Source organism: Malaclemys terrapin, chromosome 1 (genome assembly GCF_027887155.1).
Source record: "Malaclemys terrapin pileata isolate rMalTer1 chromosome 1, rMalTer1.hap1, whole genome shotgun sequence".
NCBI classification, from domain to species: Eukaryota; Metazoa; Chordata; order Testudines; family Emydidae; genus Malaclemys; species Malaclemys terrapin.
The window spans coordinates 61,788,813-61,804,219 of NC_071505.1; the positions used below are offsets into that span (position 1 = coordinate 61,788,813).

Consider the following 15,407-nt stretch of genomic DNA (forward strand, 5'->3'; position numbering starts at 1 on the left):
ATAATGCCCAGCCAAGTGGCTGTATACCATGTACAGCACTCTGAAGGCCAAGGCAAATGACTCAGATCCTGTGTATGTGCAAAGGTTAAATAGAAACAATATTTTTTCTTCCTGGGGTAAATCCCATAAACAAAAACTCAGGTCCTGGGTTGTCAGGCTCAGCCTGGGTGAGGAATAGTGTAGCTCAAAACTGGTAAACAAAAAAGTAAAATATTTTATGGACCCGACCAAAATGATGGAGTATCTGGCATAGGCCTCCTACTGCTTTGTATGGCACATAGTAAGTGTTCCTGCATGGGAAGAATAACTGCAATTTTTAGAATTATCATTATCAAACAACAGCATTATTATTTGTATTACAGTAGCACCTACTGACCTCAAGCAAGGTTGAATTGGGCAAGCCTCTGTAAATACAAATAGTAAGAGACAGTCTCTACCCCCAAACAATTTACTATCTAAATAGACAAAGACAGACAAAGGGTGGGAGAAAGGTAGAGTCATCATCTCATTTTACAGCTAGGGAACTGAGGCACAGAGATATTAAGTGATTTACCCAAACCAATACAGGTAATCTGTTAGGGCTGGAAATTGAACCTAGATCTCCTGAGTCATCTTTCTACCCCCTTCAGTTTTATTACAGATGTAACCCTTCTGCCAGTCAGAGTTGGTAGCAACAAGGACCGGGTTCAGTATACAACACAAAACCAGCTCGAGCCCCCACCCAGTGACCTGGGACAATTACACACCATCCCCTGGGCACCTCTAAGAGGCAACACTTCCCATTTTGCAAGCACAAAGTATGAATGTAACAAAGAAACTTTTAATAAAAGGAGGGAAGTAACCCAGCAAAAAACAGACAAAAGGAAGTACTTCTTCACACAAGGCATAGTCAACCTGTGGAACTCATAGCCAGGGGATGTTGTGAAGGTCAAAACCATTACTGGGTTGAGAAAATAATTAGATAAGTTCATGTAAGATAAGCACATCAATTGTTATCAGCCAAGATGGTCAGGGATGCAACACAATTCTCTGGGTGTCCCTAAGCCTCTGACTGCAAGAAGCTGGGACTGGATGACAGGGGATGGGTCACTTGATAATTGCCCCATTCTGCTACTTTCCTTTGAAGCACCTGGCATTTGCCACTGTAAGAAGAAAGAATATTGGGCTAGATCAGAGGTTCTCAAACTGAGGGTTGGGATCCCTCAGGGGGTCATGAGGTTATTACATGGGGGGGTCACGAGCTGTTAGACTCCACTCCAAACCCGTTTTGCCTCCAGCATTTATAATGGTGTTAAATATATTAAAAAGTGTTTTTAATTTATGGGGGGGCAGAGCACACTCAGAAGCTTGCTATGTGAAAGGGGTCACCAGTACAAAAGTTTGAGAACCACTGGGCTAGATGGACCATTGGTCTGACCCAATATGGCCATTCTTATGTTTTTGTAACCCTGGGGCCTTAAATGCTCTGCTGTTGTGTCTCACAGCCCAGACACCAATAGCGAGCAGGCAAGTATGCAATTCCCTGAGTGGTTGTGTGCTGTGCAGCCCTAGTTCAGGACTCTGACCCACGCAGCCTGCCTACAACACAACAGCCCCACCCTGATCTCCTCCAGTCTTGTTTGCTACTTGCAGGGTGTCTCCAACACACACTCAGTCCCAAATTTCCCCCAAACCATCTGCCCTGAAATGTCCAGCCCTCTCCTAGCACACTTGGATAAATAATAAGGGTCATTGCCCCTTTAAAGAGACAAAAGCACAGTTTCTTACTTTAACTGGAGTCGACAATCACTTCAATTCAAACATAAGGACTGGGTTGGTTGAGATTATAAATAAAACAAGTTTATTTAATCAAAAGAGATAGGTTTTAAGTAAATTCAAGTACAAGGGATAAAGACAAAATGGTTAGAAGCAAACAAAATTAAAAAATACACTTTTCTAATGGTTAAGATGTAATTTAACAAGCTATCGTCTTTATTCAAGGTAGATTACTTACCAATCTTTCTGCTTTGCAACCACGGTTGACTTTCTCTCAGTCAGGATCTTCCTAGGTGAAAGATGCCAAAATGGCTCTTTTCCCCTTATATTTCTCAGAGTTTATTGACTCTGTTTCAAGAGACAGGATGACTTCATGCTGTTCTTTCCTTCCTGTGGACTTTCCATCTTCCTAACGATTTGATTGTAAATTGGGCTTCCATTGTTTTGATTCCACAATATTACCTTCCCTCCTGTATGGGAGAAAACCTGTTTCACCCTTTGTTTGGTCAGACTTTAAAGCATAATATCAGTAAGTATCCATAATTCCTTGTATAATGTTTATATATATATATATGTATATTTCACAATGATCTTGATCGTGTAATATGTCACAAGCTTTCAAAAAGATGCTGCTTGATATACTTTTATAATACAGCAAAAGTATATACAATCAGTTGATTCAATTGCTTATTATTTAAGGTTCAGACCCCCTCCCACACTCACTAGGTTGATGGTTTTGTTTACCTTTTATGTAAAGGTACCTTAATTGTCTCTGCCTGATGACCAGGCTGTCAAACAAAAACATACACATTTCATTGTATATGGGGACTGAGCTTTAGCATTGCTTGCCAAACAAACATAATTTTAGCACATATCCATAACTTTTGGTTTACACACCACATATATACATTATGCAAGAATATTAATGATCAGTGAGTCATTAGTTTTCCAATGATATATTACATGCCATCTTTTGGGTATATATAACATCACAACAGAGTGTTAAGTGTAGTGAGTCTGTCAGTCCTGACAAGAGTTGCTGACACACTGTAATGAACCATCAATGTGCCTCTATGTTACAGTCACCTCCTGATGACCTGCCTTAACTCCAAAACCTTAAGAGCATAATTTTCCATATAGATTAATAACTTCTTAATTATGATCTGTACATACATTTTGCAATGATTATGCTAATCAGTGGGCTCTTGGCAGAGACCTGACATGCCATGCTTTGCTAAACTATTATGCAGCTATCCAACCTAAGGAATACCTGTAAAATTCTACGCACCCTCTGTGCCTGCTGCCAGTTTGCACCAAGGGGTAGCTAGGTCACAGTGGGTACCTTTTATTCCTCAAAATTGTACTATGAAGAATAGCACCAACTGGAGCTTGTCGCATCCCAGATTTGGCATGGGACAATGGGTAACTGAAAGAGCACAGATGGGCAATGCAAATAGAATCAACTAATATTTTACCATGTTCTTCACTTCTTGTTGTCTTTTCATTTTGAGGAATAATGGGATGAGATTGCTGTAGTGTTTATTGTGATACTAGCATGATTTGACTATAACAATACAGATTCAGTGTAATTTGTGGCACAAATGTCTGCTGGAATCATTACAATGCTTACAGGTAAGAAATAATGCATGACATGAAATAAATGTTTCAGGTATTTAGTTTTGAAATGGTCCATCTATGGTTTTGACTATAATTAAATCAGCAGAATTTGAATTCTCACTGGCAACTGCATTTTCCAGTCTCAAGACATTTGTCACAAGTTACTGCATTGTGTAGTGACCCGGACCTACAACATTCTGCCAAATTATGTAAAGCAATTATAAAACTCTCTCTCCTAGCTCCTCCTTTTCCTTGATGTTCTGCTTAAATGTGGTTCTTGTAGCTATTCAGTTCTTATCACAATGTAATCTTATAGCCTGTTTCTAGTTGGAAAGTCTGCCTTGTGTTTCTGTGTGTTCTAAAGTGATGATAAATAAAATCTGCTTTTCCCACTTTATCAGAGGAGTATTTTTAACAGAGTAAAAAAAATCAAAGGTGAGGTTATTCTGAACCTTTCAAATCAGTAGTTCCATATGGATAATTTTTCTTGAGTAAAATTAAATTGTTCTAGAGAGGGAGTTCAAATAGCCACATTGCAATCATATGTACCTGTGTATGTGAAGTGTGACAGTTTCAGTCTGCTACTTAAATTATATTGATTTTTGTGTTTAGTTTGCTCCTGTTGCAAAGTATTTAGGCAGCTGGCAGTTCAGATACCACACACTATTATAGATTGCAAGAACCGCAAGAGCAGAACCTCAAGCTCAAGTAACTTATATTACAGAACCTGGTTTTCAGAAGTGCTCGTCACTTGCAGCTCCAGAGTGCTTAGCAGCAGTTCTGAAAATCTGATCCCACAAACACAAGTAATTTTACACACAGAAATAGTCCAAATGAATTGAGACTATTCAGACATGTAACATTACTTATATGCATAACTATTTACAGGATTGGGGCCTAAGTGTATAAACTGGATTTTTGTCATTCCCTTGCATCTCCTTGTGGTCATAGCTATTACTACACAAATTTCATACAATGGGAAGTAGTTGAAAGAGGCTGCCTGTTTGTAGCCTGTTAATGTAGCCTGTTCAGTGAGAGTTTTTTATTATGGGAGGAGCTAATTTTTGTAAAAAGGCTTAGCTCTACAAGACTCTGCAAAGCTAATAATATAGTACTCTAACAATTATGTTTTCAAAGGTGCTGAATTCTACTCAATTACCACAGAAGCCAATATTTATAATAGGCATTCTATTGATTTACAAAGAAATACAATATTCATACTAATAGAGACTTGAACATCTGAACTAGTATCAACAGAGGGATAGCCATACATGTAATTTACTTGAATCATCAGTGCTATCAGGTAATAGTAGTCTGACTATGGTAACTACTTTAAAATATATTAAAGTTTTAACCCTGCGGCATAAGCAACCTAGATCTTCAGAGTATTGCAAAATGCTTTTAAAGAGCTTGAATCCATAAAGGCTGCATAAGGCTGCATAGACTTCTGCATATAAGTTTTATTGATGTTAATATGACGCAGCCATGAATTCTTACTTATCCTGATGAGAATGTACTAATGAATTAAGAATAGAGTTTGGATACGCAGGAAAGATTTGCAAAGGTATAGATGGGAATTAAGGCCCAGGTCCTCAAAGGTATTTTGGCTCCTAATTTAAATTGAAAGCAAGGGAAGTTAGGAGCTTAAATACCTTCAAGAGCTGGATCTAGATGCCCAAATTTCAAAGGGAGTTGTGTGCCTAATTTCCTTATTTCCTTAGAAAATCTCCCCCTTATTTTTTTCTCACCATACCAAATAAGAATCTAAAAATATAATTGTGGCTTCAAAAATCTTGTGGCCTAGAGAAGAAATGTTTTGACGGCACTGTTCTCTGCTAATGCCTCATTTACTGATGGAAATGTCAGATTACCTATCCATAAATCTGGTAACTTAATCAAGGCTAGCCAAAAAAAAAACTAGTCAACCAAATCAAATACACATTTTGTGCTAGTTAGACTAATACTGCTTAACTCATGGCTCTTGAGCCAGATGCAGACTTTCATAACAAAGAAAACATCTGTAGTCTTGGACTTGAATAAAGCATCACACCACAGCCTAGTTCACTATAACAAGAAGTATACTAGAGAAAAAAAATCTTAAAATGTATATTACTAGAATAAAATTAAATGTTCTAAGTGCCACCTAATGATTTAAAATGCTGAAAGTGAACACATAAATCTGATAAATACATTTAATGTATCAATCTACAGTTCTCCACTTGAGGTAAAAATCACTTAGTCTTGATGGGTGCTTTCCTGTATCTTGGGTGACAAAAAAGAAGTGTCCTTATTCTTTGCTCTGCTAAAGCAAACATGATAAACTAAAGTAGTAAATTTATATTAAAATTGTATTTGCATTAACTATCACATGAAGTTATTTTAATGGCTCATGTTTCTCAACACTCAACTTGCACAAAGATCTTGTTATGCTCTTGTTAATATGGACCAGATTCTGATCACCTTGCACACACGGAGTAGCATCTTACCCTGCAAGTAGTCCGATTGCGCAACTTGTACAATAATATGCTATTCAGCATGATCCAGGGGATCAGAATTTGACCATACATGAATTTAAAAAATCAAGTTACATTAAATTGTCTGACAATCATGAAATAAATGGGACTTGTGTGATAAGCATGTTGAGTCCATTAAAGTATGGTGAAAACATACACCTCATTCCTTTCCTATTTTTACAAAAGTACCCTATCAACAGACCTTTTAAAAATATTCCTCCTCAGTGAAACGATTTATAGTGTGTTCCTGATAAGAAAACAATTGCACACACTGCTGCACTTTTCCCTAAAGACTCATTCAGGGATTTAGTCACTTAAATTGCAAATAGGGAGGCACTAGGTTCCACTACATCAGTGGTCCCCCAACTTTAACAATCTGTGAACCCCTTTCACTAGAATGTCAAGTCTCGCAAACCCCCTCCTAAAAATTAATATTTCCAGGGATTTTCTCCTTTACCTGAGTACAAATTATAAAAGCAGTAATCTTGGAAATATAAAATTTGTTTTTATGACATGCTTATTACACACTATTTATTATTTATCATTGCAGTATTTTTATTACATTATTAAAATGGAAACACTCTTCCAAGATCTCACTTTTGTAGCTTGTATCACTTTGAATAAACCTGTTATACGACAAGGCTCGTATGTTTCATCAAGGAACACCAGATGTGAAACAGCATGAAGGTATTTAAGAAGCCAACTCAAAGAGTTCCTCCTACACAAGCTTTCAGGTCTTGAGCAGTCTAGGCAAACAACGCACGTTACAACAAAGCTTAAACTTGTTCTTCATAATAATTTTAAAAACAATACTAGCTGCCTATTTAATTTTAAGAACAGCAAAAAATATCCACCTCCCTTTCCATTTCTTATGAGTCTTGAAATTTAAATCTCCTCAGTGTGATAGAGATGCTTGCTTTGATCTGCTTAGCTCCTGGAAGTCCAGGGGCTCCAGGCTGCTGGCCCTGTGCTGCCCAGAGTCCCTAGGGAATTTTTTCCCCCGAGAACCCCTGTAACATTTCATGAACCCCCAGGGGTTCACGAACCCGTTTGGGAACCACTGCACTGTATCTACAGCAGGTGAATACTTATTACTTACATTTGTTGCCAGTGTAATATAACTTGCTGCAGTGTTTGTTGATTTTTCAGACTAACAACAGCAATTCCCCTAGGACTTCATTAACATTATGATAAAGCAAATTGGGAGTAGATGTCCCAAATTTTTTTCAGAGGTGGGACAATTCAACTCCCTGTATGACTGATCAGTGTGGATCTACAAGAATCATGTTTTAAAAGTTATTCAATGCACAATCCAGGAACACTAGAAATATACCCATCCCTAGAGGAAGGAAATAGAGGACACCATGGTACTGAGCACGTCTACAGTTACAGCATTGCGGCTGCCCCGCTTTAGCGCTTAGTGAAGATGCTACCTATGCCAACGGGAGAGCTTCTCCCATTGGCGTAGGTACTCCATCTCAAGAGGCAGTAGCTATGTTAAGTATCAGAGGAGTAGCCCTGTTAGTCTAGATCTGTAAAAAGCAACAGAGAGTCCGGTGGCACCTTTAACACTAACAGATGTATTGGAGCATAAGCTTTCGTGGGTGAATACCCACTTTGTCAGACGCACACACAAAAGCTTATGCTCCAATACATCTGTTGGACTTAAAGGTGCCACAGGACTCTCAGTAACTATGTTGATAACAGAAGTCCTCCTGTCAACATAGCACTGTCTACACTGGGAGTTAGATTAGTATAAATGCATTACTCAGGGGTGTAGATTTTCCACATCCCATAGCAACATAGTTATACTGACATGTTTGTAGTGTCCAGGCCAATGTAGCTTGATTAGGAGCTGTATTCAGGCCTCCTTTTTTATGATATAGTGACTAATTCTAGCTGATGTGGTATAGTTTATTCATAATAGCAGGGCAGAATGACATACTGTTATTTTCGGTGAGTCGGTTTAATGTAGGATGTTCACAATTTTCATAGTTAACATTTCCCCATTTGAGCTTCTGCTTAGCATGAAAGGGTATTTGTGTCATACTTAAAGTACATAATGCAAAGTAGTTACCATGATCCAGGATGCTACAGTAGCATATCCCATGTTGAGATTGAAGTTTATAAACAATTGTGACCCAATTGTTGATAACTCCAATTGGTCAATTACCAGGTTCCATTTTGTTTCAAAACAAACTTTCCATAAAGATAATAGTTTTGTATCTTACACTTTAATCCTTAAATATTAGACCATATGTCCCAGCACAAATGAGATTGAGCACAGGTTTAATCCAGATAAAACCGGATGTATGAGTATGCAGAGAAAGCACCCAGAACAAGTGAGTAGCAGTAAAACAGCATCAGCTAGAAGAAAGGCACTAATTGTAAAGCAGACTAGTCACTGAGCATCTTTTTAAAGCCTGGACTGCAAGTAGCAGCTTTTTTCCCTTTGTGCAGCGTGACCTTTGTCACTTATGCATTAGCTTACTGTGCTCTAGTCCATTCGGGTACTGTAGTCCAGAATTCAGCACCCTGTAACACCAGTGCTGTTTCAGCTGTCTGGTGTTTTCTGGCTGACATTAAAGATAAAAGCTTGCACTTTTAAAGGTCCAAGTAGTTTGGTCTAGGTCATGAAACCATCCCTTTCCTTTTGTACATGGAATCAATACAGGCACTAGTGCTTTTTCTTTACAACAGAAAGTCGTAAGGTGTTCTCTTTGAGGGACTCTCAACTGTTAATTCTTTCTTCCCCACTTGGTCCATATTTGTGGACATTCTAGACATACTGGAAGACTTTTCTCCCCACAGGAGACAGTTGAAGGAAGAGACAGGAGGAATGTAGAATTTCTTAACTACGGTAGAATGGGTTTATGGGGTGAGAATAAATTTTGATTATATAAGTGGTGAAAAGCAGATGTGGGTAGCTGAGTTTAGTTGCCGATTATGTTTTAAATATTGAAAGTGTAGCTATATTTTAGATCAAATGAAATGGAACATTGGAAAGGTTCAATAGGCAAGCAACCATCAGTAGGGAAGGCTGTTAACTCCAGGGATGAGGGTCTGTTGAATATTATAAATTCTGACATTAAGTTTTCATTGATGTGCACAATAAATGTTGACACTAAGGGCATGTCTTCACTAGCAACATGGCCGTGTAGCCACGGCACCAGCAAGGGGCGCTCCCAGTGCTAGTGCACTGTCTACACTGCTACTTTAGAGCACTGAAACTTGCAGCGCTCGGGGTTGTTTTTTCCACACCCCTGAGCAAGAAAGTTGCAGTGCTGTAAAGTGGCAGTGTATACAAAGCCTAAAAGTCATTAACTAAGTGCACAACAAAGCAGGGTTAAAATCCCTTAAACTGAAAAGCTCAAAGCAACCGTTACTATGAACTATATTCACACTTATGCAGCTTTCACATTATGAAAAATTAAGATGCAAGACTGTTATAGAATTACAGCAACAAGCCTCTCAGTTGGAGTTTAAACTTCTTCCCTCCCATGGCTGTCGGTGCAGTAGTAAGTGTTCTCAGCAGCATTTCCTTCACAACTAGATCTTGCAAATTAAAGAGTCAAAGAGCTTTCCAATAAGAATTTTTATTGTAACACAGAGCAAACAGAATGTTCTTGCATTTAGAAGAATGTATTTGGTCTCTTGGTGGTGAAACGTGGTTTGTGCTGACGACGCAGAACTCTGTGTGGCAGAGGGAACTTGATTTTCGAATCCTGTAAGGGAGAAAGTGTTAGTTTTCATTTATATCGATCTTGCAATAATCTCAAGTCGTACACACACTATGGAAAATAAGTCATAATATGTGAATTAGAAAATTCGATTTCTGACCTTCATATCTAATCTGTATTAGAGATCAGAGCAACAATCATTTCCATGAATCAGGGTTACTAGAAGCTAGAAACAACTGAAGGTTCCTGTTTCTAAGCTCTTTGGGAAAGGGAATGTCTTTATTCTGTGTTTTTACAGCACCTCACACAATGAGGTCCTGGGTATTACAAATATAAAAGACATAACTACTAACACCTTTCTATACAGAGCTGCCTTTTCTGCAAGTTAAGATAGGCTTATTTCAATATAGTTGTTTCAGCGTAGCTGTAAGACTAGATGTACTTTTTGTATTTAAGACAGCTCACTCACTCAAAGTACGCAAGTACTGAAAAATCAAACCGATTTTGATCAGTAGTTTCACTCAACTAGTTCTAGCACTAAAGGGACCATGATTCCAAGTTACAACAGCATACATTCAATTTTGACTCAATACATCTCTGCTATATAAAATAATTGTTGGACTGCAATGCAACACTCTGCATTTTTAATCAGCATAGTACATCCTGTAAACTTAGTGCAAACTTCTAGGTAAGAGATTTTGTCCCATCTTGTGTGTTACAATGAGCACCACCAACCACTGTTTTACTTTGTTTCACTTACATGGAATTGCTTGACTGCAGGTCTACGGCACTTGCTAGCAGCAATCTCCTCAACCTTCATGATCTGAATAGAGTGAGCACGGGCACGATGGCGGGCACCCATATCACGGTCTGTAACATAAGGGTGATGTTAACATTCTCTCATTTAGTTTAAACAACACAATTCACAATTTTTTCATCTCCCTCTGCAGTTTGAAATTGCTTACATGTAGCATGTTTTCTTAAACAGAGGTCCTTATGAAATTCACTATTCTTGCATAATATATTTAACAGCTGACTTGCATACTATAATTTAAACTGCAGCTTGGTAATACATTTTTTCCTATACTTTCCCTACAGTTATTCTAGTCAGGAGGATTATTAACAGAGGAGCAACAGTCTCTACTGAAGCTTTTCATAATAAGTCAGAGGTGCTGACATCTCCCACATACACCAAAATTCTTCAAAAAAGGTACAATTCCGCATGTGTAGTCCACATTTTTTGGGCAAGAAGTTAGTGAATCAGGAGCTATACTTAAAATTATGAATACTGGAAGATGTAAGTTGGGTACAGTAACTATTTCCATACTTTCAAATGGCTGAGTTATTCTTTAAGTATAACCCTACGTTTCTAGCTTTTAAAAAAAAAAAAATCAACTTTAGCATTGTTCAAAGTACTCAGTTAATACAAGAAATATACCAGGGACTGATAGACCTGAAGGTTCACATTTGAAACAGATTCTCAAAGAAATCCGAGGCCATCTTTATACCTCTCAAAGCAAGGGCTCCAAATTTTGGTGCTCATCATGTATGAACCACATACACAACATTAAGTACAGTTTAACCTTTTTGTTCAGTAATTCTGTGGATATCAGGATCTCAAGTGCTAATTATCAGTTTCAAAAGACACTGCTATCTCAATATTATTGTGCCTACTACAATGCTCTCGAAGGCAAAACACACATTTCCATATAAATCCTCAGCTTTCAGGAGTTTACAACTCAGATGTAAGATGTGCATTCAAGGAATTCTGAGCAAGCTCTCAACTATATTGCTTGAACCAGATTAGATATCAAAATTACCCACAGAATAGTAAACTGCTGTGTTTAAAACTTAATTTGATAAAATGAGTTAATTTAACAGATACAGAATATGCAGAAAGTTTTATGTTGGACCTTCAGTTTCACTTTCAAAAGCACGTCAGCTCTTGAAAGGCGACAAGGTACATATGATATTTGCACACATGACAAGAACACTATTACTAAAAATAATATTCTTTGGGTTTTTGTGTGCAAAGTGCTTTAAACACAAATTAAAATGCACAACTTTTGTTATATTTAGAATGAAAAAATATCACCCATTATAGTAACTGCACATAGAATCTGAATTAAAAGGTAGCCCCAGATATCTCAACACAATAATAGATCATTAGTCTATCAGATATTAAGGTCTACTTGTGACCCTTTGTGAACAGTGGCTATGAGGTCTTTTTGGCCAACACACCAATTATCTTCTATACAAAAGATTTCAGGCAATTCAGTTCCCACAAAAAATCACTCTGTTACAAAGCACAAAGGTATCTTCCACATGGCATGGATGATAAAGTCTTAATATGCTCCATATGGCCAAATGAAATATATCAGAATTTCCTCACTTTGGTGCTTGTAAGATTTCAACAAGAACATTAAAAAGTCATCAAGTCCAAAATACTATTAAGTGTTGTGCAGAAAAGAAGGGTGAGCCTTAGTGATTCTTCCAAAAGTATCAGTTTCTGAGGAACCAATAACTTTTATTTTTAAAAATTTTTGAGCACTCAAGTATGATGCAAGAAATAACCTGAACTGGAAGAGCACCAAACTACAACTTTACACAACTGTATAACCAAAACAGCTTCTTTAATTTTATTAACATTTTAAAAAAAATTGGCAGAAACTAAGCATAAACAGTTTCAGAAGGTTATGTTCAAAAGATCTTTAAGGGAATAAGAAATACCGGTTAGGAGGAAAGTCTCCAACAATCACTGCTAGTCAGTAATTCGCTTTTCAAAGAATCTAGTTGTACTGTTATTTGAATGCAGTCACCACCTTCACCAAGGTTTTCCTATATATCTCTATTTCAATTTCTCAAATGCTACGTGAGGTCTTACACATACCACTGCTAAAAAAATATTCTTTGTTCCAACAAATAATTACTTACAGCACTGTGTAACAGCACCAGCAGTTGTCAGGTCCCTGTATTCCCTGTACATGTTGTGGGTTCCACTACGAGAATCATAGCGTAGCCAGATACCAAAGTTTTTCACCCGCAAAGGGGACTTTTCAAATACCTGAGGTTATAAAAGTGAAGAAAGAACCAGAGATAAAGACACTACCTCACTGATGCACTGTGTATTGAATAATAAAACAACAGTTTGGGAGAATACCACCTTAAACTTCTAGTTGAAGCATACTGCAGAATTCTATCATCTTGGGAGTTTTTTGTCTTCATACACACGCCCCCCCTCCACTCCCAAATCTTTTTTTTTTTTTTTTCAATCAATCATGGTAACGGGTAGGAGAGTAGATTTTTCTATCCAGGTAAGTAAGCAGCTTTCCAAAGGGATAAGGAAAGATTTTTCAGAAATACAGAGTGATTTAGGAGTACAAGTTCCTGTTAATTTCAGCAGGACTTGTGCTCCCTAGTCACTTTTGAAAACTATGCCTCAATTATCAGGTTAGCCCAAAAACTTAGATTTTATATTTTAATAAAATCAGGTTAAATCTAATGGTTTCAGTTACTTTTTAAAATTCCAACTGAGGGAAGAGGAGGTAAGAGTGAGTGTGCCAATGGCGAAAATATGTTTTACCAAAGGAAAATTTCATTTTAACATCATGGACTTTGCAACAAGGATGGTATAGAATTACAAAACAGATTAGAATTAGAAGGTTTAGATGAATCTCAAGTGACATATACCAAAGCAAACTAGGGAACTGTTTTAAAATTATGACTACTTAAAAATTAAACTAATTTTGAAAACAGAACTTAGAACAAGTATTTTCTAAGTAGGAAATAAAATATTAGTTCTCCATTACTGTATTTTTTGGAGGTGAGGTAGGGACCAGCAGTAGCCTAGATTATGTCTAAGGATTATCTGTCATGATTTTGCAAGGCTGATCTAATGCATTTACTTTTAAATTATTCATGGTTCCTAATCATTGTGGAAAGTAGAAGTTTGATTTTCAGGTACACAAAATGTGACCGGTGAAAAGTTTAATTTCACTGTCAGTGACATGATGAGCTCTTTTATAAATAATTCCATTCCAATATATAAAAACATCTAAAATCCCAGAAACTTCCAAGACTACTTGTTTTTTTTTTTTTTTTTCCTTTTTAAGACCATACCTGTCCACAGTACACAATTTCTCCAGAAGACTTCTTCATCTTCTTCAGCTGAGACACAAAGTACCAGAAACGGGACTTGGCAACAACATGATTAGGAGCAAAGATACGCATCCGATATAGGGGTGGTGTTGGACATTTAGGAGTAGGAAGGCATCGCCCAACAACTTTGTACTCCCTCAGCTACAAACAAGAGAGAGAGAATGAAAAAACCCTCCAATGTTCAGAGGCGAAAGCAAGACAGTGTTAGCTGTACAGCAAGGCACGAGATCGCATGAGCAGTGATGTAGGAAGCCCACAGCTACTTCAGACAGCAATGTTGAGGGAAGCACCTTACAGCTGAGAGTCCCACGGATAACAAACACTACCGCCAGTCCAGCTCTCCTACAGGATCTCGTCAGGCCCTTCGCTTCCACGAGCGCTTGGGCTCCTGAAAGGCGACAAGGCTCCTCTTATTCCCCGCGGAGAGCATCACTCAGGAAGACAGGGCCGTCCTTAGGCATACGCAGGTGAGTGCGGGGAGGTTAGGGAAAGGCTCGCCCCCCGCAATCACCGGCGACGGGAAGCGGAGCAACGCGGCCCCAGCCCGCTCTGCTTCCCTTGCCCCGAGTCATGTCGCGCGGGGGGGGGGGGGGGGGGAGTTGGGGAAAGGTCCTCCCCCCCCCCCGGAAGCGGAGCGCCGCGGCTGGGAGCGGGCGGAGTAGAACCGGCTGGGGCCGGGCTGCTCCGCTTCCCGCCGCTAACGGTGAGTGCGGGGGGATCCCTTGCCCCAAGCCTCCTCCCCTGAGCAACACGGCTGGGGCCCGTGGGAGGGAAGCGGAGCGGGCTGCTCCCAGCCCCAACTCCCCCCCAATCCTCTGGGCCTTCGGGCTTTGCGCGTTGTACACTGGGGTCAGAGCCCCTTGCGGGACTTGCCCTAACCAGAAAGCCGCGGTTACGGGGCCTCGAGACTCGGCGTCCTGGCCCGGCCAGGCCGAGCGCTCCCGCCATGCCTCAGAGCAAGGCCGCGGTCTGGGGTACCTGAAGGGGGAGCGTCGGGGACACAGGCGGCCTGCGCGGAGAAGAACCCAGACCCGCCTCTCCTAACCCCGCGCCCGAGGCCAGCCGCAATGAAGGGGGCGCCTGCTGGCTGCTGCGTGGCTCCCCAGCCTCACGTTCTTGGCGGCCGCCATGTTGGCCGCTCGCTCCCTGAGGAAAAGATGGGGCGAACCAGGCGGGCGGGACCCGCCAGAACGGCCCGAGTACCAGTTACTAGCCCTCCCCACCCCCAAAACCGGGCCGAGGCCGCCCAGCCGCAACCCGCTAGGCCCGGAGCGCCACGCTTACGGTGCCCGACGCCTTCATAGTGCTGCCTCGCTCGCCGCCACCCAGAAAAGGAAGGGACGCCTGCGCTCCAGCCTCACGTCACCCCCTCCGCAGCACGTAACGCCCTCGTAATCATGCTAAACACCGATTGGTTACAAGAAAGACTCCTACTGGATGTAGCATCAGTCAATCAAAGCTCAGACAATCTTCTATTGGTCTCTTTAGCGACCACCATAGCTATACGTTATGCTCCAGCGGCGCGTGGTGGCCCACTAGACTAAGGGCCCCGTGTGTTGTCCCTACAGTAATGGCATATCCTCCAACCTATTAAGCTATGGCCCTGGTAATGAACAGCAGTGAATTCAACGCCCGTACCTAGTCCCATTCCGCAACACTGCTATCGTAGGTAGCCGAGTTCCCA

General features: G+C 40.0%; 1 protein-coding gene and 1 non-coding gene across 2 annotated transcripts; both read right to left on the bottom strand.

Annotated features, from left to right (window-relative positions):
• Positions 1-9,465: 9,465 nt before the first annotated feature.
• Positions 9,466-15,111, bottom strand: RPL18A (ribosomal protein L18a). The gene is made up of 5 exons (XM_054025508.1): positions 15,008-15,111; positions 13,685-13,864; positions 12,500-12,629; positions 10,326-10,435; positions 9,466-9,610 (listed from the first exon to the last, which is right to left on the bottom strand). Exons 1-5 carry the CDS (start codon positions 15,023-15,025, stop codon positions 9,518-9,520), a joined length of 531 nt encoding a protein of 176 aa, XP_053881483.1. The 5' UTR covers positions 15,026-15,111; the 3' UTR covers positions 9,466-9,517.
• Positions 11,468-11,599, bottom strand: LOC128830733 (small nucleolar RNA SNORA68). The gene has a single exon (XR_008443674.1). It is a non-coding gene; the product is annotated as a small nucleolar RNA SNORA68 (small nucleolar RNA).
• Positions 15,112-15,407: the final 296 nt, after the last annotated feature.